The 22,600-nt window shown below is 40.2% G+C and overlaps 1 protein-coding gene and 1 non-coding gene across 2 annotated transcripts; both read right to left on the reverse strand.

Moving 5' to 3' along the window:
* Positions 1 to 1,769: 1,769 nt before the first annotated feature.
* On the reverse strand, positions 1,770 to 14,507 carry LOC113036071 (solute carrier family 25 member 36-A-like). Its single transcript, XM_026192114.2, has 7 exons — positions 14,057 to 14,507; positions 11,389 to 11,553; positions 9,809 to 9,886; positions 7,557 to 7,657; positions 4,095 to 4,161; positions 2,585 to 2,874; positions 1,770 to 2,492 (listed from the first exon to the last, which is right to left on the reverse strand). Exons 1-7 carry the CDS (start codon positions 14,095 to 14,097, stop codon positions 2,299 to 2,301), a joined length of 936 nt encoding a protein of 311 aa, XP_026047899.1. The 5' UTR covers positions 14,098 to 14,507; the 3' UTR covers positions 1,770 to 2,298.
* Positions 14,508 to 14,892: 385 nt separating this feature from the next.
* Positions 14,893 to 14,965, reverse strand: trnak-uuu (transfer RNA lysine (anticodon UUU)). The gene has a single exon. It is a non-coding gene; the product is annotated as a tRNA-Lys (tRNA).
* Positions 14,966 to 22,600: the final 7,635 nt, after the last annotated feature.

Consider the following 22,600-nt stretch of genomic DNA (forward strand, 5'->3'; position numbering starts at 1 on the left):
ACAACACTGTTTGCAGGTCTCCCGCCCACACAATACAACTGAATGACACACATGGGAGTCTGATCTGGGCAAGCGCACGCAAAAGAAACAAAACAAAAACAAAAACCCACACACACACTCACTGGTACATAATGCAAATGTGTGGGGGTTGAGGAATAACAAGGGAAGATTGGTTCATCTGACAAATAACATGAAGAGATGCTTAGAAATGCACATGTACAGGGTCACATCACCCGAAGTTTAAAAAATAAAATAAAATGTACTCATTGTTAGCACTTTTACGCTCCAGATTTTTAGGAGTCAGGGGGAAAGATGAGGAAAGATTTTCTCTTATTTGAGTGAAATGACCCTTTAATCGGGTTAGGTACAATCAGCTCACACTATCTGTCCAGCCTTCAAAATCCACGTGAGTGAAGCCAGCACCATGATACGCAACTGTCCGATCGCTACTAGCAGCAACAGATCACTCGTGGATTTGCACGACATCAAGAGTGTGTGCTGATGGTACTGTATGCCACACGCACGCACACACTCTGCACTTTAACACAGAGAGTCTAAAGAAGAGTCTAGAGCATCCTTTGTGCGTGCTGTAAAACCAAGAGCTGAGCGGTGAAGTGTTTGGATAAAGACATCTGAAGGGCGAGCCCGTGGTCATAAAGCGAGATGTGCGTTGTTAGCGTAATGGGCTGAATCACCGTTTAACATACCCACTCTACAATGGGAGGATCACAACAGGAGGAAAGTTAACGGGATAAATACAATCACAGCAAAAACAACAAACAAAAACAAAAAAACACTGTATTGTTTGTAATGTTTAAACAAAGATGCCACAAAAAAAAAAAAAAAAAAAACCCTCAAAGGTTTCCAAAGAAGACATAAAACACACTGACCCTCTGGTCACACTCACCCATAAAAAGATTTTTCTAACTGGTTGAAAACGACTGAAAAAAAACAAAACAACAACAACATTATAGGGAATCAAGAAAAACAAACTTCTTTTTTGTTTTTAAACTGCAGTTAATTAATGTGTGTTTTATGACACAGAATATTCCTGGCCAACCTCCTCCACGTGCTGGCTAAGCTGTACAACAAGTGTTCCAGTGTAAACTCAAGAGGATTGTCCTCGCCTGGAAAACTAGCCTGGATTTTCCAGCTAAGGGAATAAAAATTAGAGTACAATGAGATGAGCACTATGGAGAAAGAAAAGCCGCTATAAACAATAACGTTTTCTGAGAGAAAGGTAACAACTACCAAGTGCTCCAGTAAAGAAAACACACTACACGTCTGCATCTCGACTAAATTGGCCCGACAAATACAATCACGTTAGGTAGTTATTTCATATATTTATCTGCATCTATGCCACAGTCTGTTAAGCTTAGTTACCTCTACTGTTTTTTACTTCACACCATGAACCACAGCAGCATTTAGAGCGGTGGATTATACTGTTGTTTAGTTTGGTGAGATTACAGAATTGAATCATTTGGATGATAACAGAGTCAGTGTGAGGGACGCTGAAAACCAGCAGGTGACTGCATTTACCTTCATGATATGTAAAAACGGTGACTGAGGGCACCTGAAATCAAACAACACCAGTGTATGACTTGACGTTTTGTTGTTCTAGATCAGCCAGAGATGCATCTCCAGCTGCTCAACGGTCTTCACACAAGGCACGTCTTCTTCCATCCACCTCCCTCCACCCCTCTGTGAGCCACAAACCCCCGATTCGTCCTCGCTCTCAGGACCTCTGTGATGCACATCGAGATGAGCTATCGACTTCGGGGCCTTTGTATTCTGGATTTCTGCTGGTTCTCTGAGGGATATGTGGAGGACTATGCACTAGAGCTAAACTGTTTTTAAAAGAAAGTGATCATGAGGATTGGATCTAAGCTTTTTACTTAAGATGGTTCTATGCTCACTTGGTATTACGGAGCTTCATTATTAGTACGGTAATGTTAAGAGATAGAATATACTGGAAGTTAGCTTCTTTCTTCATAAGGAAGAAAGTTTACGTCAGAATGGAGAAAAGGATGGAATAAAAGTGAAAATAGGGGATCTACTTCTTTGCCACTGCTAAACCTCGATGCCCAAACCAACGCAAAGATCTTTCTCACACTCCTTCTTCGTCTATACAACAAAACTCCAGACTTTTTTTATGAACGACCGCTTGTGTTGTCTTGTGTCACCAAGACAGCAGTTGAGGTGCTGTCTCTGGAAGCAGGCTGTTAGCTGTGCTAGCTGGTGTGCAGGTGCTCTGGGTCTCCTTTCTCCAAATAGAGGAGGGAGGGGGGTGGGGAGGCTTTAACCGTTCAGGAGGTAGACTACCAGCTCGTAGGTGCACATCATGATGCCCGTGTTGGGTATCTGGCGTACCAGGTGGGTGGTGAGACCGCGGTACAGGGCGCGGAAGCCCTCCTCTTTGGGCACTGTCGTTAGCGTCTGGAAGAAAGAGCGGTACTTGTTGCCTTCTTCGCGTAGTCGCGTGCGAATCACTTCTGCAAATTTGAACAAGAGAGAGGGTGGGTAAGAGAACATAATGGGGGGTGATCAGACATCCAGATGAGAACAGCTAGTAACAGCCTCTCACCATGAGGGTAAGCAATAGATGTGGCACAAGTCTTGGAGGTGGCAGCAGCAAGCATCATCCCCACAAAGTCTGAAGCATCTTTTGTCAAATCCTCCTCCTCGTCCATATTCTGTGGTGCCTTGGCCTCCAGGAGGCGCCGTTTAATGTTTTCATAGATCACAAAGTGGATCACAGTCTCTGAGATGCCGGCGTAGGATGCCGACATCCCTCTGTAGAAGCCCCGAAAGCCGTCTGTCTGATACACCTGACGCACGCACTCGAAAGCGCTCATCCTTCGCTCGCCTCGATTCCTGAAAACACAAGAAAAATGGAGGGATTACAAGCTGTGTAGCATACTGCTTCCTCTCACTGTGGATTTGGAGAAAAAACTGCTCTTCTTCAGAGACTTTAAGGAGGGATGAAGAGATATTGTACAGAAGTTGCATTTACAGAGCACAGTATGTAAAATAATTAACAATTCCAGCAGCCACTCAGCCTCTTATTAGTTACACCTATGATATCAAGCTCAGAATCCTGGATGACTTTCAGAAAACCTGACCTCTGACCTTGATATTGAGGTCGAGATCACTGAGATTCAACCTCAGAGATCCTCAGTAGACACACCTGTGGTATCAATTTGAAAATGCTAGAGTGACTCGTTCTCAAGTCACAAACTTGGGTGTTCACGCCGCCCAGCCATCTGTCCAGCGAGGTGATGACAATGCCACATCAGCTTTTCATGGCTCAGGGGTAACCCCCCCCCCCAAAAAAATACAAACAGAACCCCCCCCAAACCCCTAAACGAAAGAAAACTGCACACAGTTACTAAGAATATAAAACATAAAACAGGGAGCTGAGCCACCTGACTTCCACACAAATGAAATTTAACCTTTGTCCGGGTAACATTACTCAACAAAACAAACAAAGCCACCCGTTTACAGAACAAAGCAAGGCTCCTGCAAAGATGGACTCCTCGATTACACTGCAGAAAATACAAAAGCACAGGATTTGTCTCCAGTTCACTGTTTAAATTTACACTGAAAACACATTCGAGTGTGTAAAGTGAAAACTGTTCTATGATCACCGAAGCGCATGCCAATTAACCTTTAGTCAGTTTGGCAACGTTTTGCATAGCAAGCCTCGTGGGAAGGGCACGAAAACACTTAAAGCTAAATGCAGAGCATTGAGTGTGATCTCTTTAAATTCAACCAATATCTAAACAGACAGCTCCTTGTTCTTAGTGTTTCAGAGTCAGATTTACAAGTACTTCTGAAACCTACTGTACATGTAAAATAAAGGAAAGTCAAAGCCTGAAGCTTTATGGTTATGAAAGACAGACCACACCCAGCCAGGCGAGCTGCACAAGGTCCAAACAAAAGCAGCGCTCGTTCAGTAGAACTGGTTTAAACTATGAAGGAGGATTCAGAAATAAAGATAGCAACATGTTCTTCAATGACAGCGAATATCTGTGTGGTGACGCATATCAGAGCAACAGACAAAAAAGAAAAAGAAAGCTACATGAACTGTTCACCTTGCATCCAGCTGTAGACGCGTCTTTATGAGCCATATTGGATTGGTTGCGGTGATGGCTGTAAAACCTAAAGAGGGTAAAAAAAACACAACAAGGTTACTCTTCTACAAAATTAAGAAATATGATAAGCTAATTCTCAAGATGCTAACAGTAAAGTAAGAATAAACAGGTTCTTTTAGTAAAAAAAAATAAATTAAATTAAATTAAAAAAATATCAAAGCCACAAAAGCAGGTAGCCCCAAGTAGAGGGGAAACTGCATGTTATAAGATTTGTATGTCATGCTAACAGCTGTAAGAAAGAGAGAAAAACTCCATCTTATCCAATGAGCTAGGTGAGAGTTAGAGAAAGAAGAACCAGACATAAGAAGAAGCACAGATCTGTGGCGAGTACTCACGCAGACCCAAGTAACTCCTCACAGATGCAGCTAGAGACCCCTGGTGGTGCGGGGGTCTCATGCCCTTGCGAGAGGAGAGCTACGGTAGAGTAAAAGCCTAAAACAGACACAGGGCTTGTGTGTTTGCGAAAAGACCCGGCATGCAACCATTCAAGATCCCATTCCCACCATCACCCCGCAGGATTTAACATAATGCACAACGTCATGTGAAATCTCACTCACTCACTCACACTCACACACACACACACACAAAGACAGCAGAATGGATATGACGGGAGAGAACAGCTGTTCATTGATTGAAATAAACTTACATAAAAATAACAGTTTAATGCAAGAGTACTGCAAAACTACAATGCCGCATGGATACCTGCAGTTCTGAGGGATTAAGGGATAATAGGGACGGTTATGCTCATTTTCAGCTCTACTAGAAAAGCTCTGCATTATCTTTTTATTTTTACTGAGCCTTTCTGCAGCTCCTCAACCATCATATCCAAGTGTGTCAAGCAGAGAATCATCTGTTAACAATTTATTTCAAACCCTAAAACTGGAAACACTCTGCACTGTCTATTATACTTTACGCTCCTATATAGAGCCTCTTAATGTCATCTTTCACCTGCGATTCGGATTTTTACTAGGTTATGCAATCTATATTCCATACATCTTAATATTACTTAATATTTGTATTTAAATGTTAGTGGTAGGGAAGGGAAAAAAAGAATACAGCATAGTATCGCAATCTTTTGCATGGTGATATTATATCGATACATGGAGACCAGATATTGATATTTTATTAAATAAATTAAAATACTGTGGGAATAGTATAAACGAGGAATCATCGAATGCACAACCATCCTGAGGCTGAAAGACTAGCATCTACGCTTACTCTTCCTGCTATCAACAGCAGAAAACTGCTCTAGCCTCTGCTATGTGTGTCACGTAAAGATGAGATGACTGTTAACACCTCGTCACCTGTCACTTCAGCTCAGGCAGCTCTGTTGGTTGCTGCTGGAGGGAAATGTAGTGACGCTGACCTTGACTGGTTTGCTGAAAGGTCTAAGTCATGGTGTGCTACAAGTGGTGTTACTGTGAACTTTGGATTCACCCAGAAACTCAGTGAAGCAGTCTGACTGACCCATATCATACAGGTTTATTATTCCCAAAACAATCAGCCACTTGAGAGCAGATAACCCACCCCTGACATGCAAGGCATCAGAGAATTGTGGAGTGGTATTTAAATCTGACCTCATAACACATTTATTTTAATCAGCATTGCAAAGGGAGCCATACACACACACAGCAACTAGTAAAGAAACACAAGTGATGCCTGTAGGATTTTCCTACAACCCCTATTCCATAGAAGTTGGGACGCAGTAAAATCGAAATAAAACTGAATGCAATGCATTTGAAAATCTCAGAAATATGCACTGATTTCCATGACAGAATCATTCCTGTTTTTACTGAAGTTCTGTCTGTACATCCAGAATGTGCACAGGGATTTCTTTTAGAGCTCTTTTAGTGATTTTATATACTGTAGATGATGAGATATTTAATGTCTGATTAACAGTATGATGAAATTTATAGACACCGTTTCCTGGAAACTGGTGAAAGGCTGTCCCTCTAAAATGCTCTTCATCATCATGCTCCAATCATGTTACTGACCTGTTGCCAGGTAACCTATTTAGTTGCAAAATGTTCCTCCAAATGTTTCTTTTTAGTCCAATTGACTTTTATAGCCTTCTGCTGTCTTCACCCAACTTTCTGGGGCATGTTGCTGCCATCAAATTCAACATGAGCTAATATGTTTGATAAAAAGTAAAATGTCTAGATTTGAACATTTCATGACTTTTTTTTATGTTTTACTGGGAACAGTATTTGGGTTGATGAGATTTACAACTCATTGTATTCTGTTGTCATTTACATTGTACACACGTCACAACTTGTATGGAACTGGATTTTAATCAAATTTGATACAATATTAGTTTTACCACTTTAACTTTCATGTAACATGACTATTTGTGGAAGCTCACCAACACTGAAGAGTCAAGATCAATATGCTCACAACATTAGAAACAACTGCTATTTTAGTTTCTAAAAAGCAGGACACGATGATGCATGTCTGTCTGATGCCTTGGGGACTAGTTGCATAAAACACCTCTAGTTTTCTCCTTCTTCTTCTTTTGACATAGCCATTTACTGCAATGAAAAAGACTTTATAGATTTAAAACTCTATAGTTTTTAAGGAAACGATATGGATGTGCATTTCATATTTGCAGTCTGACCTTTATTGCACCACCAAATTAGTTTAAGAATGAAGAGATTATATTTGTGCTGGATAAAGAAAAAAAGAAAGCACAAAAAACAAAAGCTAATTTAAAAACAAAACAAAAAACAAACAAAAAACACACACGTGCCAAAACCTGCAGTTCCCACATTGGCCACTTGAGGCTGGTTCCAAAAGTGAGTCATTCTTCACAGACTCCAGTGTTCAAATGTACAAATAAACTGACTTATGGTTCTGGAAATGTGACATCAACATGTGCAACATGTGCAACATGTGCCAATCAGTGCATGACACTGATTGGCCAGTCAATGGCGTAACTCGATGACTCATGAGAGCCACTCTCTTACAAAAATCAGAAACGCCATTTTTGAAATCCAGCAACGAGGGAAACGGCTACACAAAAACAACACGGTGGTCCCGGAGTCTGAAAAAGCCATACACTGAGCAGCAGGTATTGCATCACTATCCCCTGCTGTCATGTTGTTTGTTGGATAGAAATGACGCCGTGGACTTTCGGGCGCGTTGCTATAACGACCCTATGCATATTAAGTGGTACTCAATTATCATGAAAAAAATGACTGAAACCGAGTACAGTAAAGTTGAGTTGAGTAGAGTAGGTACTAGTAGTCTTTTGTACCACCACTGTGGGGATTCTTTAAGTTTAAGGCAAGGAAGTTAAAATCTTAAATCCATAGAAGAAGACTGTAAGAAAAAGACTTGAGAGTGTTTTATGCAACTAATTTAACTTTGACTTTAAAAAAGACTTTTTTGCAGACATGTAGTTACCTGCTATTCCAGCCGACACCATGTGCACCTGTGTGGAGTCAGGTTCCAACACGCCGTTCAGTTTCTCTTTGGCAGTGGAGTAAGCACCAAAGTAGATTGCTCTATTAGCAGAAAAGGAGGACAAAAAAAGGGGGTCAGCATGTGTTAAACTGGAATGAGGCAAAACAAGTTATATATGCCATGTTTTTGTATTTCAGTGCACAACTAATTAGTCTGAGCCACTGCCTCCAGTAGCAATACAGCTCATCAATTACACTGCATTAACAAGTGTACAACTGCCCTCGTGTCTGGTTCAGTTTAATGGGGTTTAAAAATTCATTAGGTGTAAAGCCAAGAGCAGAACTAATATTCTCAGCAAATCAGCCTAGTTGGACAAATAAGGCTTTCAGCAAAAAAAGCATGCCTTCATTTATTTGCAGTAATTATCTTTAGTTGTTTTCACTAATTAAAATGGTCATAATGATCATGTTCACACTTGTGTCTAAATAGGAGCGCTGCTTTTGCTTTTATTCCAGTAATGGCACTACGCTGTGCGCCATCTGGTTCATTTGTACACCGGTTTGTCAAATGTGCTTAGTCAGACTTTTAATGATGTTTGGAGTTCATCCGTCACATTGTAGTGCGAATCTTTGCTTGCTTTTCATTAAATCTCCATCTGTACTCAGGAGTCCTCTTTTCCTTCCTTTCCTCTACCTAACCATTTGTTCATATAACACTAACAAAACACTTAGTGTATGCTTAGCACTGGCACCTGCTTCCGCAGCACTAGCTGCTGCCCACTGCCATTAGTCACCACTTTGCTTCTCTCATTACCAGTCAGAGCGGTTAATGAAATGAAACTATTATGGCAGTTGGTTAGAAGTTTTCCCCAGGCTTAGACTATGTGAACACGTCGCCATGAAGTCAGTGGTGCACAAACTGCTGAGAATGCCATGACAATGAATGGCTCCTTAATGAGTGTGGATCCCTGATTCTTCTTCGTCACCAAGTAACCTCAGCAAACGTTGTAGTAGTTACAGAGCACAACTGTTTTTCACAGGCTATGGAGCTGTAGACTTTTTACCAGATACTTAAATCAACATTTCTCTAAAGCACACAGTATTTTTAGTGCTCTTGATTCTTCAAGGTTGTCAAAAACTATATGAGCTTATGATATCAAACTATGTAACAATATAGACAAAAATATCTACAACAGCAGCAAGGAGTGCAGAAGATGATTAAATACGCCTGCACTCCTGTAGCTTACTGTGTGCACATGGATCAATCTACAATCAGAACATGGCTGTACAAATTTGACCTGCATAGAAATGATGCCAAGAAAGGCCTTTGGTGTCAAAAAGGAACAGAGGCCAATTACTTGGCCACAGTAACAATAAATTTTTTTGGAGTAGATCAATGACACCTGTTCAAAAGAATTACCTCACACCAACTAAAACAAGGTGGTGGAAATTTTCTTGTCTAACAGTCATTAATTCACCCACGAATACGGAATCTTAATAACCAGTAAACATTTGGACACATGTTCCAAAATTGGAAGCTGAACATAGCGGGATAATCATCATCTAGGAATGACTCAGAAAGATGAAATGGAGGATTATGGATGGTCAAAATAATAATGCAGGAAGACAGTGAGAAAAAAGATAAGAATAAAACCATCAGAGCAAACCATTTTATCTGTTCAGCTTGACTCCACAATGTTTTGAAACTGATAACAAATAATGATGATAGAATTAACTATAACTATTAAACTAGTACTTGGCTAACAGTCTCTTTCTGCCCCTCATTTGCCGGCTGTGGTTCAGGTGGTAGAACTGGTCGTCTACCATCCCGAGTTGACCCAACTGCATCAGAGTGTGAGTGTTTGTGATGTTAGCTAAAAGTGCTTGGATATAGATAAAAGCACGGTTTGATGTTCCAGGATCAATATGGCAACTGACCAGTCATACTGTTGGGATGTCATAGCTTTGCAATGAACAAGAAATGGCTCTATAATATAATAAATATATTATATGCCAATATATAACCATATTATATAAATATATGCCAATATAATAAATTATATTATCAAGTTAAGTTTGCTGTTAGCTAACTTCTAATGCAAACTGAATGCTCAGACAACGTGATTTAGTTGTAATACTGATCCTGGTCCTATGTTATGATGACGCATTAACAAAACCAACACGGGTATATCAGGTCGTGCTTTTGTACGTAATGCTAACAGTAAGAAAAACACAACGTATCACATAACTTACCTGGAAGGTGCCACACCCACCAAATTTGGCCCCAAGCCTCTGAAGAGAGATCGAGGTCCCTCTTTCTGCAATATCAATCTGAAACACACACACACACACACACACACACACACACACACACACACACACACACACACACACACACACACACACACACACACACACACACACACACACACACACACACACACACACACACACACACACACACACACACACACACAGAAATATGTGGATTAGAAGCAACGTATTGCACAAAACTCAAAGGTTATCTGACAGAAAGTCTTTTCCTAAATATGATGCCAGTCAGACAATCCCAGAGTGCCAGCCCTATTTATAGTCATTACAGTTTTGTTATGCCCCCCTCACCACATCACCAACCCAGACCCTCTGTGTGGAACCTTAACCTAGTTTCAAAGCCCTAAAACAAGCAGGCAATCTAAGAATAGCAAAAACTGTCACTCCAACACTTGGATTGTCGTGTGTAATGAACACCGCAAGGTCTAGGGGGACACACAATAAAACACAATGTCTCAGTTTGTTCCCAAGGATTAGGAGCACTCCACCACTTTAAAGAGTGGCAGCACCCAATGTGCTATGCTGCAGGTTGTTTTCACCCAAATCAACATGAGATTTACAAGTAGTAATAATTAAACTAGAGCCAGAAATTGTGATATGATTTTGCTCATTTCTCAGTCTTTGGCAACAGCTTCCAAAAGCTGAAGAGTTTCAGTCTCCAGTCATGAATCAGGTCTAAATACTGGTGTGCAGTTTCAGCTTTAGTTAGCAGGGGTAGCCAGGTGTTTTCACACAGGCCTGCTGACTGCACCCCTTCATCTACAGCCTGCAACATGTCAACAATGTCTGTACTCAGCAGCAGCTGGAGAACATATAAAACATGAATAAGTTAGGAATACACTACATCCTGCAGAGCAAAGCTGCAGCTGGCAACTCCCATATGACTAAACTGGAAAGGTGGCACTCTGCCATCGAACACACTTTTTTCAGAGTAGCATTCGCTCCTCTTCTAAAGTTGCCATGCTGCTTTTGGGTTGCCACAATGGGTTTGGTTTTTACATCGGATGCTAATGAAACCCTACATTTGGGATTTGTGTCTCATTCTGGGACTGAACCAGGGATCATTAACGTGTTAGTCCAATGTGTAAACCACTACACCCTCTGCCTAAATCTGTATGGTATTGCTGTGACTGTCATAACAGATACTGTGACTGATGATTAGTTTCACAAATAAAATCACAGATAAATAAATGGTAACAGTTGGATTTGCTGTGAAATGTCCTCTTTGACTAAAGCAACTAGTGTGTTCTCCTGTGTGTACCTCTCCCAAAGGCTGCTATTGAGGAGTTGTATTTCAGGGAGAGAGTGGTTTTGCCAGGGGGGCACTGGCCAGATTAAACCACCTCTCGGGGAGAGTACAGACAACTGAATACACATGTGAACAGCTCCACTCATTTTAGCTCAAATAACTGTAAGCTGCTAATTCAAAGCAATGCTAACATTATGTACAATGTCAAAATATGCTCTGTGTGTATGTGTGTGACATGTTAAAAGATACCCACTTGAGACAGTGCAGGGGGCCCGGTGGAGACACACGGGCCACGCTGGCCCCATTGACAGTGCTGAGCTGAACCTCAGACACATAGAGGGTGATGGAGGATGACTGGAGACGGGTCTTCACTACTTCCAGTGGACAAGTCAATATGGCTCCTACGGTGCCCCCACATCTGGTACAAAAACAGAGAAGGCTGATGTGAGCCAGCAAAGCACAACAGATAAAATCGGCACACAGTTCCTGTATTCTTTACCAAAAGATCCGCAAAGCGTTGCCTAAACGAATCACCCGGTGTGGTGAGTGGAATTCTAAAGATCCCAGGCATGTAGACAAGAAAAAGCACAGTGTTGGGATAGAAAGCCAGCCAGGAATGCTTTGTGTTTCTTGGGAAGTAACAGCATGCTCCCATTTAGCACCACACCATATTAAAATTCCTAGATATGTGGATTTTAATAAACTAGGAAACAAATAAAAATACTTCTGTTTTTAGCAGGCTTCAAAGTCAGGTGCAGCCAGCCCCACTTTGTATTCATCATGTCATACATCAGGACAAAGATGTATCATTAGTTTCTCTGAAGCATAAGTAATCGTATATGTTTGGAATACTATAAATTCTTCCTAATCAGCTGCCTCTCCAGCGAGCTTTTCAGTTATACCCCTTGTTCTCCTCTGCAGAATCAATTACATTGCTGTAGTGCCATGTGAACCAGTTCTCCCCTAGCTGCCAGTTCTGATTGGAATGACTCGCAAGCTTATTGGATCTCAAGATCACAGTAGGATCAGCACTGAAGACTGACCTGGTTAGCCTGCCAGAAAGGAAGCTGAGAAGGGAAACTGCCAAGAGTAGCCAGTTTGCAGCAACTAAACATTTAGAATTACAACAAGGGGATTTTGTCAGGCAGATTCAAATATAAAAATAAATCTCTATACTTTCTGATATTAATGGCCACTTGAGTGGCCATTAATATCAGAAAGCTAAGTGCAGAAAACATTGGAACCTTGGTTTAGATCATCATGGTTAGAAGAGGATTCTTAGAACAGTGTAAATGTAGTAATAAAGCTTGGTTATTTCAACCAATGGCAGCTAATTATGTTTCACAGAAACTAAAGGCTACCTCATTTTATGTGTACAAAGCTAACGCTGCAGTCTTAGATCATGGGGATGTACAAGTTAAATGTATCACTTTTAGTATAATTGTAATGAAACTGAATGTGAAAAGAAAACTAATATATCATTGATGCTCTAAATGATCTTAATGCCTACACCATGTTCATTGCAATATTCGGGGCTCCCATGCATTGCTAATTTTGAATTTTTAAGACAGACTTTTTTTAAGCATGAGGTACAATAGATATGGTGGCTAACATATCTTGTAAACATACTGTTATTATTTATTTTTTTACAGTTTTTACAAATATTCAAACAGCAGGTACAACGTACAGTCAGGTACGAAAAGTAAAACAAACTGCATCGACAAAGCACAAGAATATTATCTACATGAACTCGATAAATAAACTGAGCCTAACAGGACTGTATTGGTCAGGTCCTGTTAGGTTTAGTTTAGGCTAGGCAATAGCAAAAGAATTGTAAACAGCAGTTATCTACACTTAAAGTTAATTTTCAACTGATACCAAAACAGAGAGTGTGTGTGTCTGTGTGTTAGAGAGAGAGAGACACACACACACACACAGATAAACAGGGAAAGCAAGTCCCCAAAACACAGTTTTTAGCAGAGGTGAAGTAATCAAGAGTCAGATAATTACTGTATATAAAGGGAAAGCAGGACATCAGAGACATCATACGACTACAGCTTAATATGCAAAAACTGACTCCTTTAACAAGATAACACCCACTCAACATGTTCAGGCCTACAAAAGCAGAACTCTTATCCGTGCTTTTCTTAAATATGGTTTAGTATGCCAGTGTAATAAACTGCTGCATGTTGTTAAAGAGAAGCAAAGAGCTCATTTAAGCTGATAAATGATCCCTTTGCCCATTTCTAGTGCTGAAACACTAGTATTGTGTTTCACTGTGTACCAGGTCAGTCTTTCAGACGGAAGATGAACGTTTCTGCAAAATTCACGGATCTGCAAAAATACAGGATTGCTGATTCACACCCTTTCGTAACAGTCCCAGGCTGTGATTCAATCATAGTTGAACGTGCTATATACCGAATATGCTTTGGAAAACGAGTTTGATACAAGCCTATAGTTAAGATACGCTGACATAGTTGAGATGTCACTATTTCGAGTGACCTTTACTGGGAGTCTGCCCACATTTGTTTTGCTGCACACAAGGCGCACAGACGTTTAAAGACGCCGGCTTTCTAAAGCCAAAATTTTCCTGGTCGTAGCTATAAATAATATATGATAATACACAACTCTGACGAAGACTTCCCAGTGTTCGTAAAAAGCCATTTCATTCATACATTGAAATGTCATTGAGAAAACTGCGAGTGCGCATACGTGAGGACAAGATTAGCTGACATCTGACAGTGATGCAAAAAGTTATCTCTGGGTTACCTTTACGCAACTACCCAAAGCCAAAATACACAAAACATCAATACGGATATCGCATAATGGACAGCTACAGCGTCTATAGCGATTGCAATTAACTCACAGTGTGTGGCTAGCTAGCCCCGCTCTGACGACAGGAAGACGAGGAATATACTCACCCTCCAGCAAACAGATGAACTAAGGTATCTCTTTGACTCATTGTGGATCATATTCGGGAAGCGTCCACGGGGCACCACACAGGGGGCAACGGGAACGTAAGTGAAGAGACGGGGGAATGTCGACCCCGTCGTAGCAAGCAAATGTTACTCAGCAGGTCTGTGTTGTGGTGGAGGTCAGCTGCGTGCTAAAAGCGAGGGTATGTAACAGCTAACTTAGCTAGCTCGCGCTAGCTGCCACGGCTAGCGGGAGTGCGTTGGTAATGGCAGACGTCAGAGCGACAGGACAGCGTCTTCTCCTTTCTGAACGGGACACTGCTTCACCGTAAAAGTGTGCGTGTCTTTAATGTTGTCGGGTAATTCCAGTCTTGTGGTAATAAGATCAACTATGGACTACACTCGACCTCCCTCCCGCTGACGTGCTATTGCCTCACTGAGGAGCTCTGCGGGTCACGTCGCAATGTTTATCGTCGAATGGGAAGCCGCAAAACAGAGGAGCCGATTGGCTGAGGGATCCCGCGAGCCCGCCCTGTCACTATTCTTTCACGTGATGTCGTTTGAGGGCAGAGATCGTCACTGGACTCAGAGAAACGAGCTGGGCTGATGTAACGTAGAAGAGACACGAAACGAGGTTGATCTAAAGCTTTTATTTGTATTCGTTCAGGTTACAGTAGGACACCAGGATATAGCACTCATATAAACGAATACAATGGCTGAATACAAGCCACAGCATTTAGTTGGAGAACTACATAATCACGACTCCTAAAATTTATATCATGTAGTTCCAGTTTGGGTTTTGTTTATGCTCAGTGTTTAGTCTCGATATTTAAAACTTCCGCCGCCCGAACAGGGACTTGAACCCTGGACCCTCAGATTAAAAGTCTGATGCTCTACCGACTGAGCTATCCGGGCTCTGGTCATGGTGGCTTCAACGTATTTAATTCTCCATCAAATCTGTAGTTCAACTTCTAAAAGCGAAGCTCCCTAAAAATGCAATAACACCTAGAGTAGTTTTGTAGTTACAAGGATTTATTATTTTCCTGCCTCCCATTTTTTTAACGCAACCATCTATGCAGTCATTTTGTTAGTGTTGTGATCACAGACTGTATATAAAATATGTTAAGTAACCACAATAACCTCAGCAATTGCTTTTTAATGCTGTGTTCCAGATACCTCAGAAGCAGTGTTGGGTGTAACGCGTTACTAAGTAACGCATTACTGTAATTAAATTACTTTTCCACTGAAAAAGTAGAGTAACTGATTACTGTTCATTTTTAGGTATTTTAATTACAGTTACTTACAATGTACTTGTGTTACATTTTAAAATAATTAAACTCACTGAATATCATTATTTAATTTCAATAATTTATCTTCTAAAGGTCAGTTGTCATGACTGAGGACACAACATGTTGATAATTTAGTGGCTTGTCAAATAAAAGGTAGCCATGATCCAAACCTTTTTGGATAAGTGAAATCACGTTACAATGACCTGTTTTGACACTTACTATGCCTATCAAGCATTTACTGCTGGGAAGCAGCTGTTACGTGACACTTCATTGTATCGAACAAGCAAAGAATTCTGAAAAATATAACTTGTCAAGCCGCATTCCAGTAATCATGTTTTTGGTTTAATCATTATGCTTGTAGCAGAGTGCCAGTATGTCATGTGTGTTACATGACAGGTTATTATTTTCACATACACAGATGCTCAGTGCTGCTACCAGTGGTGATTAAATTTAAAAAAACAAACAAACAAACAAAAAACAACAACAACAACAAAACCTACAGTATATCACTATATATATGTGTATATATATGTGTATATATATATAAAAAAAAAAACACCCAGCACGCCCCTGCGGGCGGTTTATCCTTCAAGCTCGGGTCCTCTACCAGAGGCCTGGGAGCTTGAGGGTCCTGCGCAGTATCTTAGCTGTTCCCAGGACTGCGCTCTTCTGGACAGAGATCTCCGATGTTGTTCCCGGGATCTGCTGGAGCCACTCGCCTAGCTTGGGAGTCACCGCACCTAGTGCTCCGATTACCACGGGGACCACCATATATATATATATATATATATATATATATATATATATATATATATATATATATATATATAGATATATATGTTTGTTTAAGTTTAGAAACTGTTTCTTTAACATATATTCCTTATGTAAGATGCCCCCAAACCCACAAGATAGGCCCCTTCTAGGTGTAGGTAGTTAGACAGGTTCCCATTCAGGAGGGTTTAGAGGCTGCTAAAGGTGGTTTGCGTCTTGTGGCTGTAATGCAGTGGCTATGTAATGCAACTACTAGACTGGATCCTGCAGTCTTTAAAAGAAAGGGCCTTCTGTTGCCACTGATGTATGACATGTTTGATATGATGAATGCAGACGCGGGGAAAATGTTGCTCCACTATGGGCTCATTGGATCTCAATCCAGTTTGGATCCATGTGCAACCCAAATATTTCATACAGAGTTTCTTTGTGCATTTACTATGGGCAACTGTGTGTGTGAGTGTAGGGGGGAAAGAAATAGATAAACTCTCGCCAGAGACTAAAATGAGGTTTTCCAATTTGGGCAGCAGAATAAAATCCATACGCCACTTAATTTCATAATTAGAGTTGAAGCTGAACTTAAGGTCAGATCATGTGTCCAAGTTTCTCGTGTAATCATGTTACTGTCTGACTGTTAAAAGGGAGGGAGGGTGGGAACAAAAGCAGTTAGTTTTCTTACATCTTCTGGACACAGAGGAGCCCTCTATCAGAACTGCACTACTCATATAGCATTTTTGTCATAACTCAGTTGTCATGTACATGACAATATATGACGTAAAACCACAGAAACCTTTGTAGGGCAATTTGCCCTGGCAGCCTTTATGAGATTTTTATTAGTATAAAATCTAAAACCAAATCTTATATGTTGTTAAAAGGGAAAAAACTAAAAAACTATGTGTAGAGCTGATGTTCACTGAGTATTAGCTGAAAAAAAGATTACATTCACTTCTTTTAATCTTATTATTTATCTGCTCTTTAATTTGCAGTTTACGGTACGATCTGATAAGTCAGTATAGCTACAGCCACACTAATGGTTTTGTGAGGCTGCGTCTTATGTCAACTCTCAAAATATATCAAATCAAATCAAATCAAATCAAATCACTTTTATTGTCACATCACATGTGCAGGCACACTGGCACAGCACATGCGAGTGAAATTCTTGTGTGCGAGCCCCACAAGCAACAGGGATGTGCAAACACAACAACACAAACGAGCAAAATACAAGAATGGCCAACCTGAAACTAATAAATATATGTACAATATATAATAGTGTATGCATTTCTGGATGTGTATACTAAATATTTTCCTACGTGTGTGTGTGTGTGTGTGTGTGTGTGTGTGTGTGTGTGTATACACATTTTTACAAATTAAATAGTAAAAAAATAAATAAATAAAAAAAATAAATAAATAAATAAAATATATAAAATATACAGAGTTGAATATGTGCAAAACAAGTGGCATTTATATACAGTGTGGAGTGCATAATGTTGAAGTTCCAGTAGTGAAGCTGAGGTGTCTATGACGTGTTCAGCAGTCTGATGGCCTGATGGAAAAAGCTGTCTCTCAGTCTGCTGGTACGGGACCGGATGCTGCAGAACCTATATATATAATATATATATATAACTCAGGAAGTGACAAGTGACTTATCGAAAGTTGAAGAACTCACAGTCTTAAGTGTGGAATGCTTTACGCCTTCATTCACAGTGGTCACACTCGTGGCTATGTAACAGCTATGTTAGAGGAGGATACTTTGTCAGTAGAGACAGCGAGCTTAGTGCTAACTAGCGTGCTAACAGTGGCAAGTTTTTACAGTTGCTGGTGTTACATGTGTTGGAATATAATTATGGTCTTTACTCAAGAAGAACTTAATGTTATGTAAATATATCATTTTCCTGATGTTCTCAAAGTGCGGCAGCTACCATGAATTTGTGATCGGACAAACATTTGTCATTTTATGCAATTTAGAAAAGGGATTTTTATTGTGACATGCATCAGGCAAACTTGCACGTGGTGATCAGCCATGCAAACCCATGCAATGAAGCTCCCAGTGCATAGCTTTTGTGCCGATATTAATGCCAGAGGTGCCTCAGCACTTCACTCTGTAACTTTATGTGGTCTGAAGCTTTGTGGCTGAGTTGCTGTGATTCCCAAACACTTCCATTCTGTAATGAATACCACTTAAAGCTGATCATGGAATATCTAGGAGAGAAGAAATTTCACAAACTGACTTGTCGCAATGCTAGCTTAAATCCAGTGAGCCCTTTACAATGACTCTTTCTTTAACAAAAAATTACAAACTCCATGAGCAAGTGTTTGATTTTGTGACACTGAAAACACTTGAATTCAACGATTATGCAGTGGGGTCCAATTTTTCTTCTCCATATTGTGTATTTTAGTTTTGGTGAAACTAGTGTTGATCTAACCTATGTTGATCTCCCTGAAGCCATCCGGCTATAGTAAGTTGCCCTGCCTCCAGCTCCCTCAATTTCATGATAACTCAGTCTAACCAATACTGTCTGCAACCTATTTAACTATCTACTGTACTGCTCTAATGATACACAGTAAGGTAATTAAACCATGATTCACTCCGCGTGGGTCCTTATTACTACCTTTATGTGATCTGTCCTGCTCCCACAGACTGCTTCTTTATTGGGACATCTTTGCAAGGTTGTGCATTTACTATGTCCATTACTATTTACAAAAGTAAATGCGATTTGCCTCTTAACACGATCTTTTGCATAGTAGGAAGACCTGTCTCCCAAAAGTCTGTCTCTACAGCAGTAAGTTTTGACTCTGCACAAACTCTTCAAACTAGACAGGCCAACCCTTCGCACAAGCTGAGTATAGATTTTTTTCTTTGCTGTCTGTTTGTGAGGAAATGTATTTTTGGTGTGTTTGTGTTGGCTGTCAGTGCAGAGGCAAACAGCGTTCGGTGGGTGTCTTCCTGCTGGTTTGTCTGGAAATAGTCAAATACAAAGTTAGTCTGACCTTTGAGAGCAAACTTTTTTTGTGCCTCTTGGTTAACCTCTGAGCACAAACACGATAACAAGAACAACAAAAACGTCTTGAAAAAAATGACAAATCGCGTACAGAGCGTGCAAAGCAATCCTGTGGCCAGTCGGTTATTTTATATGCAGACTGGGGATTAAACCTACTGCAATTATCAGGATTTACTCGGTTTCTTAATATTGCTCTTGTGTGTCCCCTTTTGTGATGGTAGCTGATTTTAGCCAACTTAAGCTAACTATTTCGATACATTGAATAATACTTTTCCTGTCCAATCACTATATGACGTTATTTAACTATATGGCATGTTGGCACATGATTGCTTTGGTTCAGCAAAAGTGTTGTTGTCTTTGTTTAAACAACCAGGGGCTCACTTTTAGGGTATATAGGATATCTTTAGCTCTTATATCTATCCAACTGCAGTAATTTAAAGGAAGAGAAAAGGTCACTGCCCCCCTGAGTTGACGCCAGAGGTTCCTGCACCCACTGTATTAGGGAGACAGTGACTGTGTAGCTTGGCGGAGGCCATATTAGGGTGCTCCCTTATAAAGAAAATTGATTTGGGGAAACCCTCTCTGAAGTAATCCCTGGCAAGGTCTGTGCACCATATAAGGAGACTAGTTTATATGCTGTATATAGGAAATACAGGTATTTGTGTATGACTGTGCAGTAATGTGCAGTTCTTTGGCCACCACAAGAGCAATAAATGATGTGTTTACTACAGAAAATATGTGTATTTTACTCTGAATACTGACTCTTTTTTTGCAGAAGAAGAAGAAAAGCAGACCTTTCACACCACTGCTGTGCTTAAAACACATCGGGAACGCACATGCTCAGTAAACACATGAATGATCAAACAACTGTTTGATCACCTGGGCAGCTCAACTTCTATAATTAAGACAAATGACATACGGACAGACATGCCTTTACCACTTATACAGTTTACCTGCAGTATTTCCAAGAACACAGTTCACAGGGATTATACGGCCTAAAATCGTGTGTTTTGTTTTGTGGAGATAAGATAGATGTTTTCTTTTGTACACGAGTGAAATTTATTAGGGTAATGCCAGTTAAAGTTTAACCATTTCCAGGGCACTGGGTTTATGTGTGGAGCACATGTGACACTCGCATAGTCACTCATTACAGAGATAACCACGCTGTACTCACGTGCTGCCTGGCATCTTTAAGCCCTGATTAAACTCCAGGATGGCTGGCATCTTTTTTTGTTGTTGTTGTTGTTGCTAATTTTATTGTTCCGATTATATCGATTGTAGGAATTCAACCTAGGAAGAGGCTACAATGGAGAAGCCATCCAAATACCCAAACTCCACTTAGCTCACTGCTGATTTATGGGTAGGTAGGTATGTGGTTGAAAAGTTGGCTTGAACAGGAAAGGAAGAAACCGAAACGGTGACTAACATGACAAAGTAGTCTGAAAGCAAAATGCAATCGAAAAAGCAGAAGAAAACCAACAGTTTTCATTGTTTTTAACAATGGGATCCTCTCTGCTACAAAGAAGTGTAGGGATCATGGTTTTCATAGGTCGGCCTCAAAGTTAGCATTGTCCTGGTTTGTTTGACAAAGGGCTAATTGGTTATTCTCTTATGCTTTAAGAAATAAAAAGTTACGACACATACATGCTTTATTCAACAAGATATTTTCCACAAACTTACTCCAAGTTTATGATTTCTGGAGAGTGAATACAGTCAAAGGAGATAAAACACTGAGTATAGTACAGTTATATAACATCGACACCACTAATTCCCTGAATTCAACATCATGACTTTGAATATCCCACGCAATTTCAAGTTTGATTTAAATGGTAAATGGCCTGTATTTGTATAGCGCTTTACTAGTCCCTATGGACTTTGCACTACATTCAGTCATCCACCCATTCACACACACATTCACACACTGGTGGTGGCAAGCTACATTGTAGCCACAGCTGCCCTGGAGCGCACTGACAGAGGCGAGGCTGCTGGACACTGGCGCCACCGGGCCCTCTGACCACCACCAGTAGGCAACGGGTGTCTTGCCCAAGGACACAATGACCAAGACGCATGTTACAAGTTATATACACAAGTTACAAGTTATAACACATTATACAAGTTTCATTGTATAACTGGGATATTTACTTGTGTGTTTTATGTGGTAAAACAAGATGTGAAAATGTCATTCATGTACCTGAAATCACATTCAAAACAACAAATGAGTTTGAGAAAAGGGTACAGGAAGTGCAAAATACTAACTTATTTGTCATGGTCCTGGGTTGTGTCACCCAGTGTTTTGAGTTTCATTGTATTTGGTTTTTCATTGTTTATGTTTTGGTCCATTTAATCATCGTTAGCTCCTAGATCCTCAGTTATAGTTCCTCCTTATTAGATCCTTTTGTGTCTTCACCCCCGGTGCTTTAGTCTCCTTTGTTGGTTCGTGTGTCTAACCTGTCCTGTTTCATGTCTGTGTGGTTCACGTTACCCAGTTCGTGTCATGTCTGCATCTTGTCATGTTCATATGTTAAGTTCTTGTGTTAGCATTACTAGTTAGGATTCAGTTGAGTTTTATTCTAGTTTCGTTTCCTATAACTTCTAATTTATAAGTCTCTCTTTGTGCTCAATGTTTCATCTCCACTTCCCTTTTCCCTCTGGTTGTTCTACAGTGTTCGCTCTCTTCGTCAGTCCACCATGTTAGTCTTAGTCTGTCATGTGTTTCATGTTGTCACGCTCGTGTCATGTCAGCATCTCGTTATGTTTCCTGTTTTATTTTGAAAGTCTTGTTTCTATGTTCATTGTGCTTAGTGTTATTTTTCCCTGTGCTGTCATGATATTCATTTGTGTTAGCTGTTTTCCCATGTGTTTCCACTTCTCCTGATCACCTCCTGTGTGTATTTAGTCTGTGTGTTTTCATTCTGTCTTTGTCGGGTCATCTGTGTTACCTTCCTCCATGTCTTGTCATAGTTGTCATAGTTGATTCATAGTTACCACAGTCCTCATAGTTTTCCCAGTTTAGGTTCTAGTTTAGTTTTTGCCACTGTCCTTGGTGCTTTGTTTTCGGTTTCTTGTAATTTTCCATAATAAAGGCTTGTTTTCCATTTGAAACTCAAGTCAAGCTCCACCTCCCTTTGTGTGACATTTTTTTGATACATGCTCAATCATCCAGGTAAGGAAATCCCAGAAATTCGGTTCAGTTGTCTGGGGCGATTTCAACATCAAATTACTGATAATATATTAATATTGTACTGTTTTTTTTTTTAAATTGACAGCCATGACAAATGATGTAGTCATGTTGACTTAAACATATTTAACTTTACTACTGAACATAAATTTATTATGTAAATTTAAAGTAACTATATGTTCAAGGCTTTAGCTAAGCATTAGCTAAAACATTAGCATTAGCATTCATGCTAATGCTGCCCAAATCAGCCGTTCAATTATCATAAAAGTATTCCAGGTGCAATTATGCTCGGCACTCTAACATCAATATGTTAACA

The sequence above is a fragment of the Astatotilapia calliptera genome, chromosome 14, assembly GCF_964374335.1.
Source record: "Astatotilapia calliptera chromosome 14, fAstCal68.1, whole genome shotgun sequence".
In the NCBI taxonomy this organism is placed as follows: domain Eukaryota; kingdom Metazoa; phylum Chordata; class Actinopteri; order Cichliformes; family Cichlidae; genus Astatotilapia; species Astatotilapia calliptera.